Genomic DNA, 23101 nt, shown 5'->3' with positions numbered 1-23101 from the left:
TGCAGCACAGGGGCTACACCGCAGGTTTAAGATCGCCTCAGAGTGGGAGCGACCTTTCTTTAAGACAAAGGCCTGGAAAGTTTTGCATGTGCTGTTTCCAGTTTCTTTGCTGATGTTGCCGGTTAGCGCGCAAAGTCCATTCTAATAAGTGCTGGCACCCAGGCCAGGATCAGGCGGTTCCCTCCTTCATTGACTAGTAGAGGCCCGGTGCCCGACATTCATGCACTAGAGGAGGGGGTGGGGGGGTGCCTCAGCAGGGCCTGCGCCCCCTTGCAGTCCCGGACCTCTCAGAGGATGTCCGCCTGCCTGGCTCTGGCTGAGCAGCGCTCCCCCTGTCGGAGCGCACTGACCACCAGGGGGCAGCTCCTGCATTGAGCGTCTGCCCCCTGGTGGTCAGTGCGCGTCATAGCGACTGGTCCTTCCGATTGCATATTAGGGTTTAATTATGTAGGATAGTCTGCACCACAGGTTTCCCAGGAGGCAGAGCAATAGCCAGAAGGAAGGCCCAGCCCTGAATGAAGGAAGGGTCCCCCACCCCCTCCCCGCACCCCGGGATGACTGCAGGGCTCCACTCGCTCCCGGTAGCTGCAGTGAAAGGCTCCGTCGGGCTCAGCAGCGGCAGGTCACCTACCCCTCCCCGATGTCACCCCGGCCCCTCTAGGGACCCCCGGCCCCTGACCTCTGACTCTCCCTCCGCGGGGCCGGGACCCCCTCTCGGCCCGCGCACCAACCGCAAGGATCGCCCCGCCCAGTCTAGAGCCCCAAGCCTCGCCTGAGGGCCGCACTGTAGGGCCGGCCCTGTTACCAGGCTCCGAGGAAGGGGCGGGGTTTAGGCTGCGTACTTCCGCTTCCGGTTCCCAGCGCAACTTCCAGTCCCCGCTTTGCTGTCGAGCGAAGAGGTTGTGGCGTCGGCAGGTTCCAGGCGATTCCAGGTGACTGCTCGGGTGGGGCGGTCCCGAGGTGGAGAAAGCGGACGGGATCCGGCCGTCGGCGGTCCAAGGGCCTGAAGCGGGGAGGCGCGGCGGCCTGGGCTCCGCGGTCCCGGGACACGGAACTTGGGGCCCCAGAGGACTCGGGGTCTGAGGAGGTGGGAAGAGAGCTCAAGTTTCAACCTGAGGTCTTGGGGTGCGGGAGACCCTTAACGTGCTGACCCCCGCCCTGTGTGGCTCCGGACAGGATGATCGAGGTTGTTTGCAACGACCGTCTGGGAAAGAAGGTCCGCGTCAAGTGCAAGTATCCACGGACTGCAGAGGGACGGTGGCGGGGGGCGGGGGGCCTGGCATAGGCAACTGGGTCCGTGCTGTAGGGGGGCGGGGGGCCTGGCATAGGCATCTGGGTCCGTGCTGTAGGGGGGCGGGGGGCCTGGCATAGGCAACTGGGTCGGTGCTGTAGGGGGGCGGGGGGCCTGGCATAGGCAACTGGGTCGGTGCTGTAGGGGGGCGGGGGGCCTGGCATAGGCATCTGGGTCCGTGCTGTAGGGGGGCGGGGGGCCTGGCATAGGCAACTGGGTCGGTGCTGTAGGGGGGCGGGGGGCCTGGCATAGGCATCTGGGTCCGTGCTGTAGGGGGCCGGGGGGCCTGGCATAGGCAACTGGGTCCGTGCTGTAGGGGGGCGGGGGGCCTGGCATAGGCATCTGGGTCCGTGCTGTAGGGGGGCGGGGGGCCTGGCATAGGCATCTGGGTCGGTGCTGTAGGGGGGCGGGGGGCCTGGCATAGGCAACTGGGTCCGTGCTGTAGGGGGGCGGGGGGCCTGGCATAGGCATCTGGGTCCGTGCTGTAGGGGGGCGGGTGGGGAGCCTGTAAAGTGCAGTTAGCCCTGCAGTGTCCTCCCACCACCCGTACCGTTTCCCTTAACTCCTCTGCGCCAGCACCGATGACACCATCGGGGACCTCAAGAAGCTGATCGCAGCCCAAACGGGGACCCGTTGGAACAAGATCGTGTTGAAGAAGTGGTGAGTGCAGTGACAGAGCGGGGCTTCGGGGACCAGGGGACCAGGCCGGAGGTCCGGGTGGGGGGCCTGCTTGCCTCCAGGGTGAAGACCGCCTTAGGTTTCTGTCTGAAAGGTGTCTATCCCGCAGGTACACGATTTTTAAGGACCACGTTTCTCTGGGCGACTGTATCCTTTTGTGTGATTTCTTGAGGAAAGGGCTCCACACCGTGTCCTGGTTCTTGGTTCCACACCGGGTCTGTCAGAGACTGTGCTCATACGGTGTTTAACCAAGTATGTAGCACGTGGTAAGCATTTGGAGAATGGGACTCATGTCGTTATTTTGCTGCGGGAGGAGGGTGGTTGGTTGGTGAAATATTTCGAGGCTTAGAAGACACTTTGAAGGAGGTCGGGGTGGAGTGAGACTCCGCCATGTCTGCGGTGCAAAAGGAGCATGAAATGTTACAGTTTGTATTCTTTCCAAATCAAAATGGCCCAGTCCAGAATGGTTTCCTTGGCCCTGGGCCGAGCGAGCAGGCCCCCCTGGGCCAGCTGTGAGAGGTGAAAGGGTGGGGGCCCGGATCCACATTAAAGGATTCCTTAACACCTTCACTTCAGATGAAATCCATGATGGGATGAACCTGGAGCTGTATTACCAATAAAGCGGATTTCCTTCCTCGTGCCCTGTCCCCGCCCCCCCACACCCCTTTTCTCCTGCTCTCAGCCCCAGCACTGGAATGGATGCTTGTTTTTAAAGTCCTGTTAATAAAAACTTAGAACAGCTTCATTGTTGTCATCTTTGACTGAGGCCTGTCTGATGAGGGAGGGTTGGTGTCTGGTTGTCACTATACTCTCAGTGCCCCGATGCCCATTATGAGTTCAAGATTGACTGGATCAGTGAGGGAAGAGCAAGCCAGGAGACTGGGAGCCTGTGTGGGTTTCTGGAGGGAAGAGATCCTGAGGTTACTGTCACCCTAAGAGACCCAGGGCCCTCTGGGTGGGGACAGTACTTAGGAATACAGGTTCTGGATTGAGACAGACTATGGGTGGAATCCCAGCTCTTTTATCAACAACGACCCGGGGCAAGTTACTTGACCTCCCTAAGCCTTCATTTCCTTTTCCAAACTGGAACGGATAGTTCATGGTCGTGTTGCAAAGTGTAGATGAGATAAAATGAGGGTAAGCACCTACAATTCTTGGCACTTACGAAATCCTAGTGGACAGAGCAAAACAGCGTGGCTTAGGCTGAATTTTGACTGATCATTAGTAGTGGGATTTGGGGTCATCAGCTTCCTTTGATCTTCAGTTTCCTCTTCTAAAATGGGGTACCATGATGATACCCACATCTCAATGAGATAATGTGCGGGGGCCTGATGTGGCGGAGGCCAGACATGGCGGGGATCTCCCTTTTCCGAGTCCCACGCGGAAAGAGATGAACGAACCGGTTCTAAATGGAGGCAGCCAGGGATTGAGAAATATTAGAAATAAAGAAAACAAGACGCAGAAATAGATTCATGAAGCTGGGAGCTGGGTGGGCCGCCATTTTCTCTGATGGAGAGGCAGCATGACGAAGACCCCACGCAGCGCAGTTTATTTTATAGGCCTAGATTTACATATCTAGTCCCGCCACCGCCGACACCTGGGCTGCTGTGAAGTCAGAACTGATTAACATGTCCAGCCTCATTGGGGAAGCATGTTCCCAGGGCATGGCTCTGTCTACGCTCTGAGTTCAGCTGACGATAATTAAAAGAAATGCCCAGGTGTCTTCCCAGGCGGCCCTCTACATAATGCAGTTAGAACAGCAGGATGTCTGTTACGTAGTGTTACCAGCTGTCTCCAGTCTTCTCTCAGGTGTGAGTAGACAGGACACCAAACACCCCATCTCTGTTCCCTTAGCCACAGATCCTGGGGCCGACCTTGTCCCTGTCCTTTCCCAGAGCCATATTCTGGAGGCCTTCGCAAGAGCTGCACCCAGAACCTTGCTCTATTCTCTCTCCCCTCTCTTGTATTGACCTAGCCTATCCTCCTCAGTAGCTCAACACAGTCACCTCCAGCCCACTGCTCTCCCCCGCCCCCCAAGCTCCTGCCAGCCTCTGCCTGGCCTTCACCACCAAGCTTCTGGGGAGATAGACCTGCCAGCTGCTTGGGAGGCTGCTGGCCTGGAGTCTGTTGAGAATGGTTTCTCTTTGGTCTCTACCTGCCTCTTGGCTTCCCTTCTATCCCTAAGACAGACGTGCCTGTTTCCCACTACCCTCGCTCTTCCTACCCTTAGAGCTCAATATCCCCCTTTTATCTGTTAAAAAAAAATTTTTTTTTAACTACAGGACAGCCTTTTATTAGCCAACTAGAGCCCTGATGCATGAAATTCGTGCAAGAGTAGTTCTTCCTTCCCCCAGCTGACGGCACAAGCTTCCCTCCAGCACCCTGGACTCAGGCTTCCCTTGCAGAGGGAGGCCCCGCCCACCGGCCACAGCCAACCTGTCAGTGGCCGGGGCCTCCCTCTTCGGGGCGATCATGGGGTGATGGCCGGGCCCGACCAATCACATTGCGTCCGCCTTGGCTGGCCTGGTGCCAGTGGGTATCATAGCGTGGTCCCGGATGGTCGTCCAGGTGGTCAATTTGCATATTACACTTTTATTATATAGGATAGATGTCACCCCAATAAATGTAATTTAAAATATATAAAAAGAAGTTAATGTAGCCAAAACCGGTTTGGCTCAGTGGATAGAGCGTCGGCCTGCGGACTGAAAGGTCCCAGGTTCAATTCCAGTCAAGGGCATGTACCTTGGTTGTGGGCACATCCCCAGTAGGGGGTGTGCAAGAGGCAGCTGATAGGTGTTTCTCTCTCATCGATGTTTCTAACTCCCTATCCCTCTCTCTTCCTCTCTGTAAAAAATCAATGAAGTATATTTAAAAAAAAAAAAAGAAGTTAATGTAAAACCTAAAGTAAAGCAAAATAAATAAACTACACGACAGCCTTGACAAGGTGATTCCTTATTTCAAATCAGAATAGAAAATATGTGCTAAAAATAAAACCCTTTTCCTCACCCTTTCTCTCCTGAGGACAGAACTTTTTAAGCGCATTTGTATAAACATCAGTCTTACTTTTAAAAGATAACTATGCTAATATCTGCTTGTAAAAAAAAATCCAAATGTTTTTTCAAACATTGTTTCAGCCCTAGCTGGTTGCCCAGTGGTTAGAGCATTGGCTTGAGGACTAAAGGGCCCCAGGTTGGAGTTGGTCAAGGGCACCTGCCTTGTTGTAGACTCCATCCCTGACCCTGTCAGGGGAAGTGTGGGAGGCAACCAGTCGATATCTCTCTCCCACATCGATGTTTCTCTCTCTGTCTCTTCCCCCTCCCTTCAACTCTATAAAAATCAATGGAAAAAAATATACTCAGGTGAGGAGCAACAACAACAAAATTGTTTCATATTAACATCCCCCCTCCCACCACTGCAGTTATTAACATATTTGAGTGAATCCAGACATTTTCCGAAATACAACCTATGGGTTTTTATAAAATCGGGAGAATTATACATTTTATAATATTCACATACTGTGCATCAGTTTGTTTTTTATGCTTTTGATATCTTTCCATGTAAATTATATGTCTCATTCTTTTGCATTTGTATTTTTATTGGCTTTTTTTTTTTTTAACATATAAGGGCAGTATGGAGGGATTCTTGTGATGATGGAACTGTGGTGGTGGATGCAGGACTATTTGTCAGAAACGATGTAGGAAGAAATGGAATGCAGGCCATCTAATGAATCTGCTTGTATTGCAAATGAATCACATGTCCACACTGAAGAAGGTAGGAAAGATACTTTATTGGAGTAAATCTGAATAATCCTACTCCTTTGGAACAAACTTAGTGCTTACTGGTTTCCAATTGTATTCAGCTTGTGGTTGGAATTTGAAAAAGTGAAAACTTAATAAAATAGGTGAGGTTCCCTGACTATCCAGGTGAACACACACACACACACACACACACACACACACACACACAAGAAGGTGGGGAAGACAGCTGACCTAAGTTTGGGGAAAGTATATGACAGGATACTAGAAGGCTAAAGACAAAAAGAAGTGTAGAAAAACACTGTACTCTAGTTGGTAAATATGTTCGTCACAGGGATACGATTTAAAAATTCTGAAACTTTTATACGTACATATTCATCTACACACAGAGTTGAACAAATGGGTAAATATATTGTAGGTAATGAGAGCCAGGTTTCTCACTGCTGGAGAAAGAAGTTACAAATAGCCCAGCCAGCGTGTCTCAGTGGTTGAGTGTCGACCTATGAACAAGGAGGTCATGGTTCGATTCCCTGTCAGGGGATATGCCTGGGTTTCGGACTAGATCCCCAGTGTGGGGCATGCAGGAGACAACCAATGGATGACTATCTCATCATTGATGTTTTTTATCTCTCCCTCGTCCTTCCTCTCTGATATCAATAAAAATATGTTGTTGGTTTTAAAGTTACAAATAAAATGAGACAGGAAGGGTGGAAGGGTGTTGTTGGAATGAACCTGTGGGACTGGATTAGAGTTAGAGGCATCAGTGTGGATGCATGGTTTTTGTTTTGTTTTTTAAATATATATATTTTATTGATTTTTTACAGAGAGGAAGGGAGAGGGATAGAGAGTTAGAAACATCGATAATGAGAGAGAAACATCCATCAGCTGCCTCCTGCATGCCCCCTACTGGGGATGTGCCCGCAACCAAGGTACATGCCCTTGACCGGAATCAAACCCGGGAGCCTTCAGTCTGCAGGCCGACGCTCTATCCACTGAGCCACACTGGTTAGGGCGGATACATGGTTTTTATTTACTATGTAGATAGACATGCAGATATGTGTGCATACATATATTTTCTTGCTTTTTCTACTTAGAGGAACCAGAAGCAGTGACACCCTAGTGCAATGAGCATGTCCAGCACCCAGATCTTTGTTTCTAAACAACATTCTCCAATGAAAGGAACTAGAGCTTCTTGGAGAAGTGATTGGTTCTAGAGCGAGGGCAGGGAAAATACAAGCTGGGCATGAAGCATCTAGTGGTGTCAGGAGGTAAGAAGGGCCAAAATAAAAAGGATGGAAGCATGTTGAAAGGGCACAGTCTCAAAGTATCCCTCAAAAGTATTATTACAATAGTAAGTTCAGAAATTGCCTTAACCAAGTGATCAAAGTTAATATTGCAAGTGTGATAGGCAGCCTCTAAAATGGCCCCTAATGATCCCCTCGTCTTTGTGTATTCACATCCTTGTGTAATCCTTTCCTCTTGAGTACAGGCTAGGCCTACCTTCTAACAAGTACAGCATGGCAAAAGTGGTGGGATATCACTTCTGAGATGAGGTTGCAAGGAAACTGGCTTCTGTCTTGCTTGCTCACTTGTTCATTGATGAAAGCCAGCTGCTATGTTGTGAGTTGCCTTATGGAGAGACCCCCAACAAAGAACTGCAGTCCTCAGACAAACATCCTATTAGTACTTGAATCCTGCCAGCAGCCACCTGGGAGAGCTTGGAAGTAGATCCTGCCCCACTCAAGCCTTCAAATTAGAACACAGCCACCCCTGCTGACACCAGCTAAACTGTGCTTGGATTCCTGACCCATAGAAGCTGTGAGAAAATAAGTGTTAATCCACTAAGTTGTGAGATAAGTGTCATTGCAACAATAGATATCTTAATACAACCAGGAATACATTGCATACCAGGTATGATGCACTGAGGTTATATTGTCTCTGTGGTATCCTTCCTAAAAATGTATAACCTCAATCTAATGAGAAAATACCCAACAAACCCCATCACGATAAAACATCAGAATGGGCATTCTGCTATTCAAAAGTATCAGGATGGTGCAACACAAGGAAGACCTAGAAATTGTCACATGTTGGAAGAGACTAAGGAGATGTGATGATGTGGATTCAAGTCTAGTCTAAAAGTATTGTACTGCCCTAGCTGGTTTGGCTCAGTGGATAGAGCATCAGCCTGCGGACTGAAGAGTACTGGGTTTGATTCCAGTGCCAGAAACCGACCATTGTCTCACTAATAGAAAAGATGTAAAAGGCTGGTCAACCTTGAAGCTCTGAATGGTCAGAGCCAACCACTCCCTATCTAATTGAGACAATGGTAACTGAGGCAACTTCCCCATCTTGTAATCCTGTAAATCCTTACTGATATGATAATCCGCTTATTACCTGCCTAAGAGCTATGGGTGTATCCCAAACCTGCTTAAGGGTAATGGGTGTATCCCATAGTCTCAATAAAAAGGATAGCAAGGCCAGAGCCTAGCGGCAGTCCTCCCACTAGAGGTGGGCTCCCGCCTGGCCCCTCATATCGCCAAATTAAATTTCTTCTAGTCTCTTTCATTTGTGTGCAGCCCTTCTCCAGAACCGGAATCCTAAACCACTCGGGACGTGAAAGGGGATCCCACATTCCAGTCAAAGGCACATGCCTGGGTTGCAGGCTTGATCCCCAGGGTGGGGTGTGCAGGGATCAGCCGATCAATGATTCTCTCTCATCATTGATGTTTCTATCTTTCTCTCCCTCTCCCTTCCTCTCTGAAATCAATAAAAAAGTTTTAAAAAAGAGTAATGTGCCAATGTTGATTTCTTTTTTGTAATGTATCTTTATTGTTGAAAGTATTACAGATGCCCTTTTTATTCCCCCATTAACCCCTTCCACACTGCTGCCACCCCCCATGTTGATTTCTTAATTTTGATAATTACTCTATGGCAGAGTTTCTCAGCTTTGGCACTGGTGGCATTTGGGGCTGGATAATTCTTTGTTGTGGGGGCTGTGCATTGTAGGATATTTAGCAGAACCTTTGGCTTCTGCCCACTAAATGCTAGTAACAATGCCCCCCGACCCCACCCATTTGTGACAACCAAAAACGTCTTAAGACATTGTCAAATGTCCTTTGGGGAACAAAATCACCTCTGGTGAAGAACCTCTGTTCTGTTATTAGCATCTGCTAATACAAGGGAAGACTGGGTGAAGAGTATATGAAATTCTATCTTCTATACTAAAACACTTATACTACTTTTGTAACTCTGCCCTAACTCGAAAATTATATATTTTTAAAAGATTATTATACTAATACATGCTCATAAAAAAATCAAAATGGCATAATTTAAGTTGTTCATTTCTTCATCTGTATCACCAGTGGTGTTTATAACATATTTGATTGAATCCAGAAAATTTCTGTGATATAAATCTATAGTTTTTACAGCATTAATTATACATATTCTAATACTGGTACTGTTCATTAGCTTGCTTTTTTATACTCTTAATGCTTTGATATATTTCCATAGATGATGTCATTAAGTAATTTTATTTTTTCATTTTCTTATGCCTTTCTACATACTATAATTGCTATGCTGTACTATGATTTGCTTTTTTCCACCCAGAAAATACATCCCTGCTATGTATGGGCCAGGCACTGTTTTGAATGCTTTACATAAATTAACTCATTTACACTTTACATCAAAGATATGCATGAAATATATTTTATTTCTTACCCTCATTTTTCAGGTGGGAAAGCTGAAATGCAGAGGTTAAGTAAGTAATTTGTTCAAGGTCACAGCAAATGGTAGAGCCAGGCTTTGAACTCAAGCAATCTGGCTCTTAAGTGCTCTTAACCTTCTAGCGAATCCTGTCTCTACTTTCGTGTGAACATGTTTCCCTCTTTTTCACTGTGCCTTATTCTTTTTAGTGATCACATGAGGGCCCATTCTGTAGATGAACTGTAATTGAACTCTCCTGTTAGTCTCTCTTACTTCCATATTTACCTCCAGCCTTGGGTCCCCAACCACTTCCTCAGTGTCCCATGGACACCGCAGACTCCATTTTAAATGAACTCAGATTGAACTCATCATCCTCCAACCCTCGCTTCCTTCTATGTCCCCATGTGAGTGGCAATGCCAACACCCACCAGTCATCAGGATGGAGGCAAGAGCCAGCTTGAGAGGGAATAAGCGAAGGTGTTTGGGTCAGTGGCACAGGCAAAGGGTTAGCTTTGCACAGAAAATAAAATAAGGGTTAGTCTTGAACATCTGAAGGAAAGAGGGAGGATGGAGAAGCCAGATTTAGGCTTCGGGTTATTAGATGCTTATCACCAAGGCAACTGCGTTGCTATGGCAACAGTAAAGACAGCACCGCATCTCCCAAGCATCTGGTCGGCTGCCCTTACCTCCGCACTAGCTAGACACTTCCGTCAGGGGGGCTGCGGCCCTCCGGAAGCGGCTCAGGAAGACGGGAATTGCGGCTGCAGTAGCCAATCAGATAGGCTCTGAGGCCAAGGACGCACCGGAGGGATGGGGGCTTCTTTGAAGCGTGCAAAAGGGAGTTGAGAAGGCGGGAGTGTATCCCTTCCTCACCACTTAGAGGCCCGAGGAGAGCAAGGAGGCGGGGCCCAGGTAAAAAAAGGTGGGGTGGACACGCCCGCTTCCGCTTTTGCCCAATAGAAAGCCAGCTAAGATGCCCAATGGGAGTCGTCGCCAGGCCCGGTGCAAGGCGCGCCCCGCCAATAGGCGGCAGCGCTGGGCGGGTGCGGGCGGCGGAGGCGGGGCGGCGGGGGCGGAGCAGGCGCTGCCGCAGGAGGGAAGATGGCGGACGAGGAGAAGCTGCCCCTCGGCTGGGAGAAGCGCATGAGCCGCAGCTCAGGTGCCACGGGGGTCCGGGCTGGGGCGGGGCCGCGCGGGTCTGCGGGAGCAAGGCTCGAGCTCGCCCTCGGGCGCGGCGCCGCCGCCCTATTCCCGTGGGGTCTTGGCTCCGCATCATCCCGGGTAACGGCCCCGGCCCGCCCTGTGGAGGCTCCGAGCCTCTGGAGCCGGGAAGCCGGAGAAAACCGGCTGGGCCGGGGCCGGGGAGGCCCAGCGCGTTGCGGCGGGGGTGGGGTGGGGGTGGGGGCAGGGAGGGGCTGGTGATCCCACGGTATTCCTCCAGGCGATGGCCCTGGCCCCGCGGACCGGGCCGACACCTTTCGGCCTAATGCACCTGACCTCGCCGGGGAACGTCTCTGCACCCCGCTGGTCCTGGGGGTCCATCTCTGGGGGAGAACACCCGAAGTCCATGCTGCTTATGGTGTGGCCCCAGGGTATGCCCCGGCCTCTGATGCACAACCCACTCCTGCCACCCACACCTAATGCTGAGCCCCTGTTCTTGGGTCCGATGTAAGGCTTATCCATAGTAATAATGTCAACAACAGGGTACTTGCATCAGCTGCAGGCATTGTGCCAAGCGTTTTAAGTGTCTTCTCTGAATGGCCACAACGCTGGGTAGCCGGCAGTCATTACCCCCATTTTGCAGGTGAAGAAACTGAGGCCAGAAAAATGAAGGCATTTGCCCAAAGTCATTCATTTCTGGGGGCAGGGGCTGAGGGCTGGGTTAGAACCCAGTCGTTTTGACTCCAGAGCCCCATGCCCTTGTCACTGCAAACTGCATAGCAGCAGGCCCTGCATCTTGTTCCACCCCTTCATCGTCCATAGTAGTCATCGTCGCAGTAATAACTCTGATGAGCACTTTGCATGCCTCGTCATGGACTATCCACATTAACCCCATGAAGTTTGATGGCCTCATCTCTCACTTCACCGCCACTTTTCAAGGAGATAGAGTCCATTACCAAGGTTTTATAGACCTTCCGTGGCTCAGCTCTCACTCCCCTTGCTCCAGCCTGGCCTGTGGCTGTGACCTGTGCCATAAACCTGATGCTCTGCTCAACTCTGGCCCCCCAGTTCTGCCATTTCTGCTTGGCTTGGCCCTGACAGTCCTTAGGGTGACATCCAGCCCTTCGCAGTGCCGGGCACAAGTCCCCCATGTAACCCAGGCAAACTCTGGGCCCGTGGAATGACACCCCTTTTTTACTGGGCCCCTCCCATTTCAAGTTTCTTGTGTGCCGTGTTCACTCCATGCTCCTCAGTCGCTGAGTAACATCTGGCCCCTTGTTGTGTAGCACAGTACGCTGCAGGGGAAAGAGCAGAGCTTTGGTGTCTGACACACCTGGGTACGGGTCCTGCCTCCCTCCATAGTGAGCCTGGAGCACAGTAAACACTCGGGAGACATTACCTAGTTTTGTCACCTATAAAATGGAGATAGTAATAGCTGTCACACTCTTAAAGGTGTGCCAGAAGCCATCCTAAGCACCTGACAGATGTGAACTCCTTCAGTCCTTACCACAGCCCACCAGGCAGGTACTGTTGTCATCTCCATGTTACAGGTGAGAAAACCGAGGCCTGGGAAGGTAGGTCCTACGGTGAGTGAGAGGCAGGACCAGGTTGGAATAAGTGGTCTGACTGCCGAGTGCATGTTTGGAACCACTTCATCTCCCCGACCCTGGTCCACCTCTGGGGTGGGGCTGGCTTCTCTGCTGTCACCCTGGCTCATTCAGAGTTATCAGTGACTAAGTTACCGTGTCTTATTTGCTTGCCTGGTGGCGATCCGTCCCCACCTAGAACGTTAGCTCCCTAAGGGCCTGTGGCATGCGGTGGACGCACAGTGAATTTGCTGAATCATGGCATCTCTTAGGCCAGTCCCTGATTCTGGCCTCAGGGTGGTGTCCTATGAGCGGGCCCAGCTGAATATCCACCTCCTCTCCCTCCAGGCCGGGTGTACTACTTCAATCACATCACCAACGCCAGCCAGTGGGAGCGGCCAAGTGGCAACAGCAGTGGCAGTGGCAAAAATGGACAGGGGGAACCTACCAGGGTGCGCTGCTCACACCTGCTGGTCAAGCACAGCCAGTCACGGCGGCCTTCATCTTGGAGGCAAGAGAAGATAACCCGGACCAAGGAGGAGGCCCTGGAGCTGATCAACAGTGAGCAGAACTGGAGACAGGATCTGGGGGAGGAGGGGGCGGGGACCTCTCCCTGAGGGGGCCAGACCAGAGCAAGTCTCGTAGAAATCACACCAGACCCTCTACCCCAGCTTGCTCGGCTGTGAGGTGTGGCATTGGCTGACACAAAAGTGCCTGCACGTGACGTGAGCCTTTCCCACATGGCCACCTCTCCTTTCTCTTTCCGTCTGTAGGAGCGGGAAGACCCAGCGTTGGGGCTAGCAGATCCCTGTAAGCTCTATGACCTTAGGGGCCCACGTCACCTCCCTGAGACTCAGTTTCCACCTCTATAAAATGGGCATCGTCACACACCTGCCTCTGAGGGTCGTTGTGAAAATTCAGTGAGATGAGACAGTGCACGGCGCGCAGTGTGCCCTCCGTCAGTGGGAGTGATTGATGAAGCTGTCAGCAAGCAGGGTTCTGCAGTGCATGCAGGAGTGGGTCCGGAGGCAGGGAGGGAGGTCGGGAAGGTAGCAGTACAGAACTGGCCAGCAGTTGGTAAGTTCATTCTGCCGGAGAGAGGAGGCTGTCTTGGCTCTCTTCTGTTTTCTCCGAGTCTGGAACAGTGGTTGGCAAACTTTTTCTTAAAAGGCCAGATGGTAAATATTTTAGGTTTTACAGGCCAAACAGTGTCTGTAAGCTCTGCTTTGTAAAATGATTGCGTTAGACAAAATGTAAACAAATGGGCGTGGCTACATGCCAATCAAACTCTGTTTATAAAAGTAGCAAGCCTGCGGGTCATTGTTGGCAGAACCCTGACCTAGAGCTGTCCAGTATAGCTGCCGCTACCTACATGCGGCGATGTCCGCTTACATGAAGTAATGTTAAAAATTGGTTCTTTAGTCATGCTGGCCACACTTCGAGTGTTCAGCAGTAACGTGTGGCTAGGGCTGCCGTCTTGTACATGCAGATGTAAACATCTTCATCCTCAGGAGAAGTTCTTGTTGGACAGTGCTAGTCTGGATCTCACCTGTGATTTCATCAGCCACTCAGCCACTCCCACCAGAGACCCCAGACCTCTTCCTGGCTGCTCCTACCCCACATAACTGCTCCCTCATCCATGCCCAGACAGCCTGAGTTCCCATTGGACTCTGTCAGGTCCTGGCTGTGTGACCTTGAGCAAGTTGCCTAACATCTCTGAGCCTTAATTTCTTACCTGTAAAATTAGTATTTATAATAGGACCCACCTCACAGGGCAGTTGTGAGGACTCTGACCTAATACAGTAAAGCACGAATAACGGCACCTGGCACTTAGTTAACGTTCTATAATTACTCGCGGTGATTATGTTGTTGTTATTAGCACAGGCCTGGCAACGAGTACACAGCCAGTCAGTATTGGCTGTGCTTAACTGTCATATCACTTGGTCCCGTCCTTGGCCGGTAAGATATTACTTACACACATGCATACCCCCTCCCCCATATGGTGTCTGGCATGACAAATGGCACCTGTTAGCCTCATGCCTCATAACATCATAGGGAGGATCTCAGTATCTCAGTTCTTGCACAGAATCTGAGGCAGATTAAAAAACTCACCTCCTGAGCTTCCCGAGGGCAGGGACTGGATCTGCTCTGTCCCCCGTTTCCCCACTACCCAGCACACAGCCTGGCCCATGTGAGCCCTCAGCATTGTTTCGTGGAGCAGTAGGAAGCAGAGGATTCCTGGCCGAGGAAATGACAGAAATAAAGGCCTGGCGCTAGGCTGTGAACGGAACTCTGGAAGGCTGTGCAGGGGACTGAAGAGGGACTGCATCCTTCAAGGGCAGGTCCTGGCCAGGTTGAGGAGGGCCCAGAGTAAGGCAGAGAACTGGGGTCTTTCCTGGTCATTGCAGGAAACATGGCCAGATGTGACCTGGAGAGGGGCCTGCAGCGGTGTGCTTCCAGAATTGTGTGGCTGGAGGTGAACGGCCAGGGAAGCCAGAAGGTCCAGAGGCCAGGTTGGCTGGGACCAACTATGAGTGATGGGGAAGAGAGGGGAGGGCACGGGGGGAGACCTGGCTACCTCAGGGGAAAGGGAGGAAGCGAGTGGAAAAAGCCCAGAGACAGTCTTAAGATGAAATCTTGGGTCCTCCCAGCTCAAGTGGTCCCTGTTCCAGGGCTTCTGGACCACAGGAGAGAGAAAGACGTAACAGGCATTGGTGATTGAGTGACAAGAGGTGCCACCACTGGTAGAGAGGACTTGGAGGGAGATGCAGTCTGAGGAGGGACTCACTAAATCTGAGGGGCCTGAGGAAGAGACGTTGGGAAGGCAGCTGGGAGGGGGCTTGGGCTCGGCTGTGAGGACTGCCTGGGAGTGGCAGGTGAGGATGCTTCCCCCATCACTAGGATGGGGCAGGTGTGTGGTAGGGCTGACACTGTTGTGGGGCCTGAGAGTGCTGAAGTCGGCTTGGGTCTTGGGGAGGGTGCTCCCCGTAAGCAGCTGGGCCCTGGGGCCTAACCTTAAGTGGATGCAGACTGGGTTAGCAGGGGATAGGGCATGCCCACCTGTGCGGAGGGCCTGGTGGAAGCTGTGGGAGGAATTGTAACTACAGATGATGTGACTTGAACTTGGAGGTGGGTGGGAGGGGTGGAGGATATTCTAGAAAGATTTAGGAGGCAGAATCCAGAGGAATAGGTGATGGATTAGATGGGCGGGGTGGGGTCAAGTCGGAACCATGTAGCCCGACCTGGAGTCACACAGAGGTGGATCCTCGTGCCAGCTGTTGGCCTTCAGCAAGTGTCTTCATTTTCAGAGCCTCGGTTTCCTTTTCTGTAAAAAGGGGACAAGGTGGCCCTGAAGGTCCAGGGAGTACTCAGAAGAGCAATGGACTCAGTGTCTGGCGCTCACTGTCTACGTGCTAGAGCCTTGACCTCAGTCATTTAGGCGTGTATGGTGGGGGCCAAGGTCAAGACCAGGCCTTTGCTCTCTGGCAGCCCCTGCTGCCTTCCCGAGGCTGATGGAGAGAACTCGGGCCCATGGAGAGAGCTTTGGGCAGGGGTGCAGGAGCTGGTGGGCTCAGGGGCAGACCCTCTGATGACCTTGGGCAGTGATCTTCCTCCTCTTCTGCCTCCGTGCCCTGAGACCTGAGCTGGGGCTGGGGCAGGCCTCCTTCAGGGTTGTTAGGAGGGAGCAGTGAGGTGCAGGCTGGTGCCATGACAGCGAGCTTGGGGCGTTTGGGCTCCTTTTTCTCCCGTGGAAGTGAATGTTCCCCTGTCGTGGCCTTGTTCCAGGTGATCAGGAGATGAGGGTTTGGGCAGCACACTTTGTAGCTGGCAGCTGGGTCTGGAGTCTCATCAGTACCCATTTAGAGCCAGCGCTGCCCGTTGCCCAAGGGGACAGGCTGCCTGCAGTGAGAGCCAGTGCTTCCGAGTTTTCTGCTGATGCCCCTGTTCTCAGCCGGCTCCTCTGCAGCTGCTGGGCTGTGGCCAGGAGCTATCAGCGATCAAGAACGGGCTGCCTGTATCCTGGTGTCCTTGTCTGCGGAGGCCAGGCCATGGAGAAGCAGAGGGATGGAGAGCAGGTGCGGACGGCTTCTCCATGACCCTGTCCAAGGATCGAGGGTCAGTTAGTGCTGTGGTTCAGGTCTTCCCGCCCTAGGTCAGTGACTCCCAGCCTGCTGGCTTCAGGCTGGGTCTCTGGTCTCTCTGGGCCCTTTCTGCTGGGTCTTGGGACTTCTGGGGTGACAGGACTAAACCCGTCACCTTTTTTCTGTCCAGGCTTCTTCCCTTGTTTGTCTCCAAACCTTTTCAGGGTCAGAGACCACCCTGTTTGCTCGTTCACTTCCTCAGGTAATTTGCTGTCATCACAAAGCCTGTCCTTGGTGTGTGCCCATGTGGAGAGAGAGGTGGAACTCTCTGGTGTCTCTTCTTATGAGAACTAGTTATTGGCTTCACTTAACCGTAATTATTTCTGTAAAGGCCCATCTCTCAATACAGTCACATTGCGGGGTCAGGGCTTCAGCACATGAATTGGGGCACACAATTCAGTCCATATTGTGGGGACCGATAGCTAGTACCTGTCAAGGGCTTGCTCTGGGCCAGGCCCTGCTCCAAGGTAGGAGCTGCTAATTCGCCCATTTTACAGGTCAGGAAAGTAAGGCTCCGAGAGGGAGTCACCCAGCAGGGTCACCGAGGTCAGAGCAGTAAAGCTGGGATCTGGACACAGCAGTTGAGGTCCAAGTCCGCCCCCTCCGCCTCAGGCCTGTGTTGTGATCCGCCTGCAGAGGCAGAGGCTGCTCCGTTGCGCATCCTGTTTCAGGACCTGAACTCCCCAAGCAGGTGGAAGGCGCCCGCTCCAGACTGGGAGCTCCTGGTGCGGCTGCCTGGTCTGCCTAGCTCTCTGTCCCAGCCGGAGCTCCGGTGGAGGGGGGTTGGTGGGCGCTGTCTTGGAGACTGGTGTTGACGCAGTCAGGTGAGGCCCGGGCATTGCCGGGAAAAGGCCAGGGCGTCTGCTTCGTTCTTTCTGTCTTGCCTTCTCTTTAGTATTTGGGCCTGAGGTTCACAGAAAAAGTATGAGATTCTGGCATTTCTGCCTACAAAGCCCAGTGGTGGATCCCTCTCCCTCCTTCCCCGTGGCCTGTTTCTGTCTCATTTATTCATGAATTCCTTCAACATTAGTGAACATCTGCTCTGTATAGTGCCAGGTGCTGGGGACACAGCAGTGAGCAAGGTTAACCCAGCCCCCATCCTGGTACAAGGCAGGCCACAGACGCACACACAGGACAGTGTTAAATGCAGGGCCCGGGGGGCACCTCACAGAGCAGGGTCTTAGGAAAGGCTCTTGGGGCGGGGGAGTTGCGGGCAGAAGACAGCAGGCCAGCTTCAAGTGGGAAGAGATGCCTGAGCAAGGATGGCATTATGGACACCATCAGGGTGGCGGGTGGATGGGGCTGAGGGAGCAGAGAAGCAGGGTAGGACTGGAAGGGACATCCTGTGGGGTATAAGAGTGGAGTTGAGGGGACACAGGAGTCTGAAGGTTCCCTTGCATCTTGGCTTGTGGCCAAGACCAAACTCCTGAAGGTCAGCCTCTACAAGGTGAACTGAGGAGGGAAGCGTTTTTTTAAATATCATTTCAGGCTCCATCTGAGCAGAATGTTTTCTGAGAGAGCTGGCTGCTCCGAGGAAGATTTGGGTGCTTGAACTATGGGGCAGGGTGTTATAGCATCGGCCCATGCACTGAAGGGTCGAGGGTTCGATTCCCAGTCAAGGGCACGTACCAGGGTTGCAGGTTCAAGATCCCCTACCCATTTGGGGTGCGTGCAGGAGGCAACTAATCGATGTGTGTCTCTCACATCCATGTTTACCTCTCTCCCCCCTCCCTCCCACTCTCTCTAAAAACCAATGGAAAAAATATCCTCGGATTAGGATTAACAAAATCAAAAACAGAAAGCTTGACTTTTATCTGGTTTTCAGGCTGGCAGCGCCTGCTCACACACACACACACCGTGTGCTTCTTGGCCAGGCCATCTGGTCTTGAGGGTCCCTGCAATTATGCCCATGGCCCAGCTGCTGGAGGATGCGGCCAGGCCGTGCTTGGAGTGGGCTCAGGTCTCGGCCTGCCTCTGCAGGTGCTGGGCATGTGCGGACAGAGTGCCTCTTTAAGGCAGGCAGGTACACATGAAGGGGGTGGTGCGCTGTGTGCTCAGGATTCCCGGGCTGGCAAATTGAGGTCCAGACAGAAGAGAAGAGGAGGAACCTTGGTGCTGCGAGGGTGAGGGCAAGGAGATACCTGGAAGTCCAGGGAGAGGAGGAGGGGGGTATCCTAATGACATCTGGTGCAGGTCAGAATCACCTGTGGATTCATCTGGCACAGAGGCACCACCTAGCAGCCCCAGGGAGGTGTTCCAACCACACCAGGGCATTGTGGTCAAAAGCCACCACATCGTGCAGGCAAGCGAGTGGGGCTTCTGTCGCATCGGTGAGTCTGCCCGAGCAAGCAACACACCAGACCAGACTGAGGTGTGCCAGCGAGGAAGACAGGAATGGGCAGGTCAGGGAGAAGCAGAGACAGCCTCATCAGGGATGTGTAGCCCATATGGAAGGGAGAATGGTGATAGCAAGTGACATTTCTCAAGTTCTCACTCCGTGTCCGGCACTGTGTCGCATGTCACTGTGGTCTGCTGGCAAATGACTAACAATTCAGACTCAGAGGCAAAGGGATGGTGAGAACGAGACAAGAGTGACAGGGACATGGGGAAGGCAGGGTGATGGGGATGGTCATGGGAGCATCAAGCAGATCAGACACCAGGACACTGGTTGCTGCTGTGATGTACAGTGAGACAGGTGATAAGCATACTGTCATGGGCATGCCATTCTAATGGGTCCCTGGCAGATGGGTGACCGTGACCTTGAGGTCATACAGGAGTCCGAGAGAGTTGGCTGCTCAGAGGACGATTTGGGTGCTGTGAACTGTGGGGCAGGGGGTGGTTAAAAGCTTGACTTTTTGCCTGGCCAGTGGTTAGAGCATCGGCCCACGCACTGAAGGGTCAAGGGTTCGATTCTCGGTCAAGGGCACATACCTGGGTTGCTGAATCCTTGTTACATTTGTGTGGATTGGGGGAGAGTGATAAAGGCAGCAGGAGTTTAGGATGGGTTGTGAGACCAGCATGGCTGTTGAGGTTACTGCAGGGTCACAGTGCACATGCGTGTGGAAGGCACCACTTCATGGACTCCTGTGCCTCCAGGCGTGTGCAGGGAGAAGGCATTTGTGGCGGTGTGTTAGCCTGTGGGGGTGGTGAGTATTCACATGTGCGTGCACGTGTGCGCGTATGCAGTAGAGCGAAGGTAGCACAGCTTCGTTCTGAGTGACGCGCCACCGTTCATCTAGCTCTCTGCCTGTCCCGCCCCTGACATGGTCTCCTGTGTGCCTCATGTCGTGTGTCCACAGGCTACATCCAGAAGATCAAGTCCGGAGAGGAAGACTTTGAATCTCTGGCTTCACAGTACAGTGACTGCAGCTCGGCCAAGGCCAGGGGAGACCTGGGTGCCTTCAGCAGAGGTACGCAAATAATGGGCACCACCAAGCCCTGGGGACCCTCTGGCCCACCAGCCTGTGGAGCAGGGGTGGGGAACCTTTTTTCTGCCAAGGGCCATTTGGGTATTTATGACATCATTCACGGGCCATACAAAATTATCAACTTAAAAATTAGCCTGCTAATGTTTGCTCAGACATTTAATTAACTCCCCCCTAATGCCTGGGCAGGGCCAGACCAAATGATTTCGCAGGCCTACACTGCGGGCCGCTCCCCCACCTGCTGTGGAGGATGGTTGGGATGGCCCCTGCGGCACAGGCCTTCAGGGTCCACCAGGTGGCAGCACAGTCCCTTCCTCAGGCTTCAGAGGCTGCCTTGCTGGTAGAGGGCAGGGATGACTGCAGAGCCTTCTCCCGAGTCATTCTCTCCTGGGATGGGGAGTCAGTCTGTGTTTCTTTGCACATTTTTCCCCATCGCAGGCCCCCAAGCTGCATTTTGCCTCTCCTCCAGTTGGAGGTATAAGGCAGGGCCCCTGAGAGCCCCAGGGTAGTCTCCCATAACCTCTGCCCCTCCCTTACTGGTGGGGAAATAGGGGTGAGGGGAGGATGGGTTGGATCAGCAGCTCTGAGTTTAGGACTGTCTGGTTGGGGCAGTGGGAAGGGAGGAGCAGAGGGGACCAGCTGACCACCTCCTCTTCTTTGTCCTCCTTTCCCTCCATCCCCAAGATGCCCAGGATGTGGCGAGGGGTGTGGGGTAACCAACAAGGAGCTGCCGCCCACCCCGGGAGGCAGACGGGGCAGACAGGACAGATGATGTGGCAGGGGCTGGGAGCTGGGTCTAGGGAAACATTCATCACTAAAGTGCATCTCTAAGCACGCAGCAGCAACAGCAGCTCTGCCTGACATCCCTCATGCTGTCCTCAGGCTTCCTGGGGCCGCTTTAATGGCCCTGCCGCCTCCAGCCGGGCTGCTCAGCACTGTGACAGGGCCATAAACCAAGTGACAGATGAGTGGGAGACCGGGCACAGGCGGGAGCCCCATCTGGCCGTCCTGCCTGGTCCGAGCTTCTGCCACATCTTGACCCCCACACTTCATCCCTTACGTTTCCCCAGGTCAGATGCAAAAGCCATTTGAAGATGCCTCCTTTGCGCTTCGGACGGGGGAGATGAGCGGGCCCGTGTTCACGGATTCCGGCATCCACATCATCCTGCGCACGGAGTGAGGGGGCAGGTGGCCCAGGCCTGGCCTTGGGGTGGGGCGGGGCAGGCAGGGTGGCTGGGCCTGGAGGCCCTGCTTACTGCTGCCAGCCGAGCATGGGCGCCTCTCCCTGCTGGTGTCACGCAGTATTTATTGTTCCCAAATGGCTAGGAGAGGGGCTCTGCACCATAGGGGCTCCCTGTGGGACCCAGGTTGGGGCTGTCCCCGCCAGGTTCCCCCTCTTTTGGAATTGACTTCGGAAGGACAGCGGTGTGGGGAGGCTCCCAGAGCTCCCAGACCCAGGGGCTGGGGGTGACCTGTCCCAAAGGGAAGGCCTAGTCAGCTGAGCGGTCCCGTGTCCAGGATGGGGTAGGCGGGCCTTACGTTGTTTCTGGTTATGCCATGTTCCTCTATTAAATTGCAAAAAGCAGATGCTCTGTGTGGGGCGCAGGCTGCTGCTGCCGTGGGGCCCTCTGAGCAGCAGTGCAGCACCCTCGCACCCTCCATTAAACCTGGAACCACTGCTCCGCTGTCCTGTGTCTCATTTCCTCCCGCTGAGGGGAGGGCGCACTGTCGGGGGAGCAGGCCTCTCCCGCCACCCCGAGTGTCCAGCCTGCGTTTCCTCCCCGAGAAGCCTCCACATTCTGGGCCTGAGGACAGCCAGAGTGCATCCCAGCATCCAGGCTCCAGGGAAGCGGGGCACGGTCAGCGCCAGCGGTCCTCAGACCTGGGTGTTCCAGAATGCAAGGACCCTGCCTGGACCCCACGGCCCTGGACTCAGCAGGGCAGATGGAGCTGGAGACCTGCAGGGGATCCTGGGAGAGCCAGATTTAAGCCTCTGCCCTGGGTGCTCCCGGCACACACACACACCCCCACCCACAGGCCACCCCGGGGAGAGTGAAGGATGCCCCGCACCCTGATGCTTCCCTGGCAGGTTGTGCCTGGGTCCTGCCGCCTCTGCAGATGCTGGGGAGGCCTTCTGCTGGAACGTGGGGCAGGGGGTGGCGGGCTGTCAGATCAGAGGGGATCTCTGGCTGATGGGGGAGGTGGTGGGCTCTCCCCCTTAGGGTGGGGGCTGTGGGTGTGGCCTACCTGCTCTTCATCCCTCACAGCTGCCCCTGTGCCAGGGCCTGGGCTGGGGACTCAGAGTTCATTCTGGGAGTTACGGGCCTGTTAGGTGGTTATGCCCACTCCGCTGCCCCCCTTAATGGGGACTAGCCTGCATCGGGGATAGCAGACTGCCAGGGGTTGGGAAGCTGAGCAAAATAGAGCTTTGACTGGCTTGACCCCAAGGGAGGCACGAACCCAGGGCTGTGTCTCAGTCACCTGGGCAGATCCAATCTGGCAGGTTTCTGGAGCAATTGCTCTCCGCCTGCCGCCTGCTGGAGCATTTGTCATTAGGAAGGTGTAATGAATTTCAGCTCTAGTGGGCTGGGGAGACTCGGCTAGTTGGCTGCACCTCCTGGCAGAATCTTCCATCGCCTTTGGGGGCCACAAGGCAGGCAGCAAGCAACCCCACTGTTTGTGTCAACAGTTCTGTGGGGTCAGGGGAGCGATCACACCCCTCCTGGCCCAGTGGTGCCCCTGGGAAGGATCAGAAGTGAGTGCTTGTGGGGCAGGAGGGTGTCGGAGTTCTGCTTTAAAGCGAAGGGCCTCTGGAGAACGGGCACTTTCAACACCAAAGGCCCAGAGGAGGTGTCCCTGGGCTCCCAGGTGGCTAAGATGCTGCCAGGGAGGGGGGTGTGTTTCCTGTCCTGGTCTTTGTGGCGCTCCCTGTCACGCCGGGCTGCCATGTCTCTCACGCGTGCATGTGGCCGTGTATCCCTAGTTGTCTCTAGGTATGTCTCCAGTGCGACCCTGGGAGTAACCCCCTTCCCATCTCCCCACCTTCCCAGTCTGGGTGTGACCCCTGCCTCTGTGGGCCCCCTCCCCTTCCTTTGTCTAGCTGTGCAGCAGCCAAAACCCAAACACAAAAGAACGTCACTCTTAGATAAACAGGTCCCCAGAGCCCACTCGGAGTCAGGCTGATTCATGGCTCAGTGGCTGTGGCTTTCCTTACCTGCTCCACATCCCCCACCCCCTCCTGCCCAGAAGCGAGGTCAGAAATCCCTGCCTTCAGGACGGTGACAACCGTGTAGCCTTCCCTCCCCGCTGAACTTCGTCCCAGGGACTGGTGCTCACTCCTCCACACTGTGCACCAGCCCAG

The 23101-nt window shown here is 53.6% G+C and overlaps 2 protein-coding genes across 5 annotated transcripts; both read left to right on the top strand.

Moving 5' to 3' along the window:
• Positions 1–703: 703 nt before the first annotated feature.
• On the top strand, positions 704–2710 carry UBL5 (ubiquitin like 5). 3 transcript variants are annotated; one of them, XM_054716878.1, is made up of 5 exons: positions 704–932; positions 1177–1233; positions 1868–1951; positions 2049–2116; positions 2546–2710. In XM_054716878.1, the coding sequence occupies exons 2-5, from the start codon at positions 1178–1180 to the stop codon at positions 2587–2589; spliced, it is 252 nt and encodes an 83-aa protein (XP_054572853.1). In that variant the 5' UTR covers positions 704–932; position 1177; the 3' UTR covers positions 2590–2710. The 3 variants fall into 3 exon arrangements, with proteins under 3 accessions (XP_054572853.1, XP_054572854.1, XP_008156302.1); XM_054716879.1 differs by having other exon boundaries at positions 709–932; positions 2064–2116; XM_008158080.3 differs by having other exon boundaries at positions 730–932; positions 2079–2116.
• Positions 2711–10499: 7789 nt separating this feature from the next.
• On the top strand, positions 10500–21418 carry PIN1 (peptidylprolyl cis/trans isomerase, NIMA-interacting 1). 2 transcript variants are annotated; one of them, XM_054716877.1, is made up of 4 exons: positions 10500–10585; positions 12522–12734; positions 19615–19725; positions 20811–21418. In XM_054716877.1, exons 1-4 carry the CDS (start codon positions 10528–10530, stop codon positions 20918–20920), a joined length of 492 nt encoding a protein of 163 aa, XP_054572852.1. In that variant the 5' UTR covers positions 10500–10527; the 3' UTR covers positions 20921–21418. The 2 variants fall into 2 exon arrangements, with proteins under 2 accessions (XP_054572852.1, XP_054572851.1); XM_054716876.1 differs by lacking the exon at positions 10500–10585 and adding an exon at positions 10848–11018.
• The last annotated feature ends 1683 nt before the right edge of the window (positions 21419–23101 follow it).

Source organism: Eptesicus fuscus, chromosome 6 (assembly GCF_027574615.1).
Source record: "Eptesicus fuscus isolate TK198812 chromosome 6, DD_ASM_mEF_20220401, whole genome shotgun sequence".
NCBI classification, from domain to species: domain Eukaryota; kingdom Metazoa; phylum Chordata; class Mammalia; order Chiroptera; family Vespertilionidae; genus Eptesicus; species Eptesicus fuscus.
Note: the sequence above shows the minus strand (reverse complement) of the source record. Positions and strands in the feature narration are given on the sequence as shown.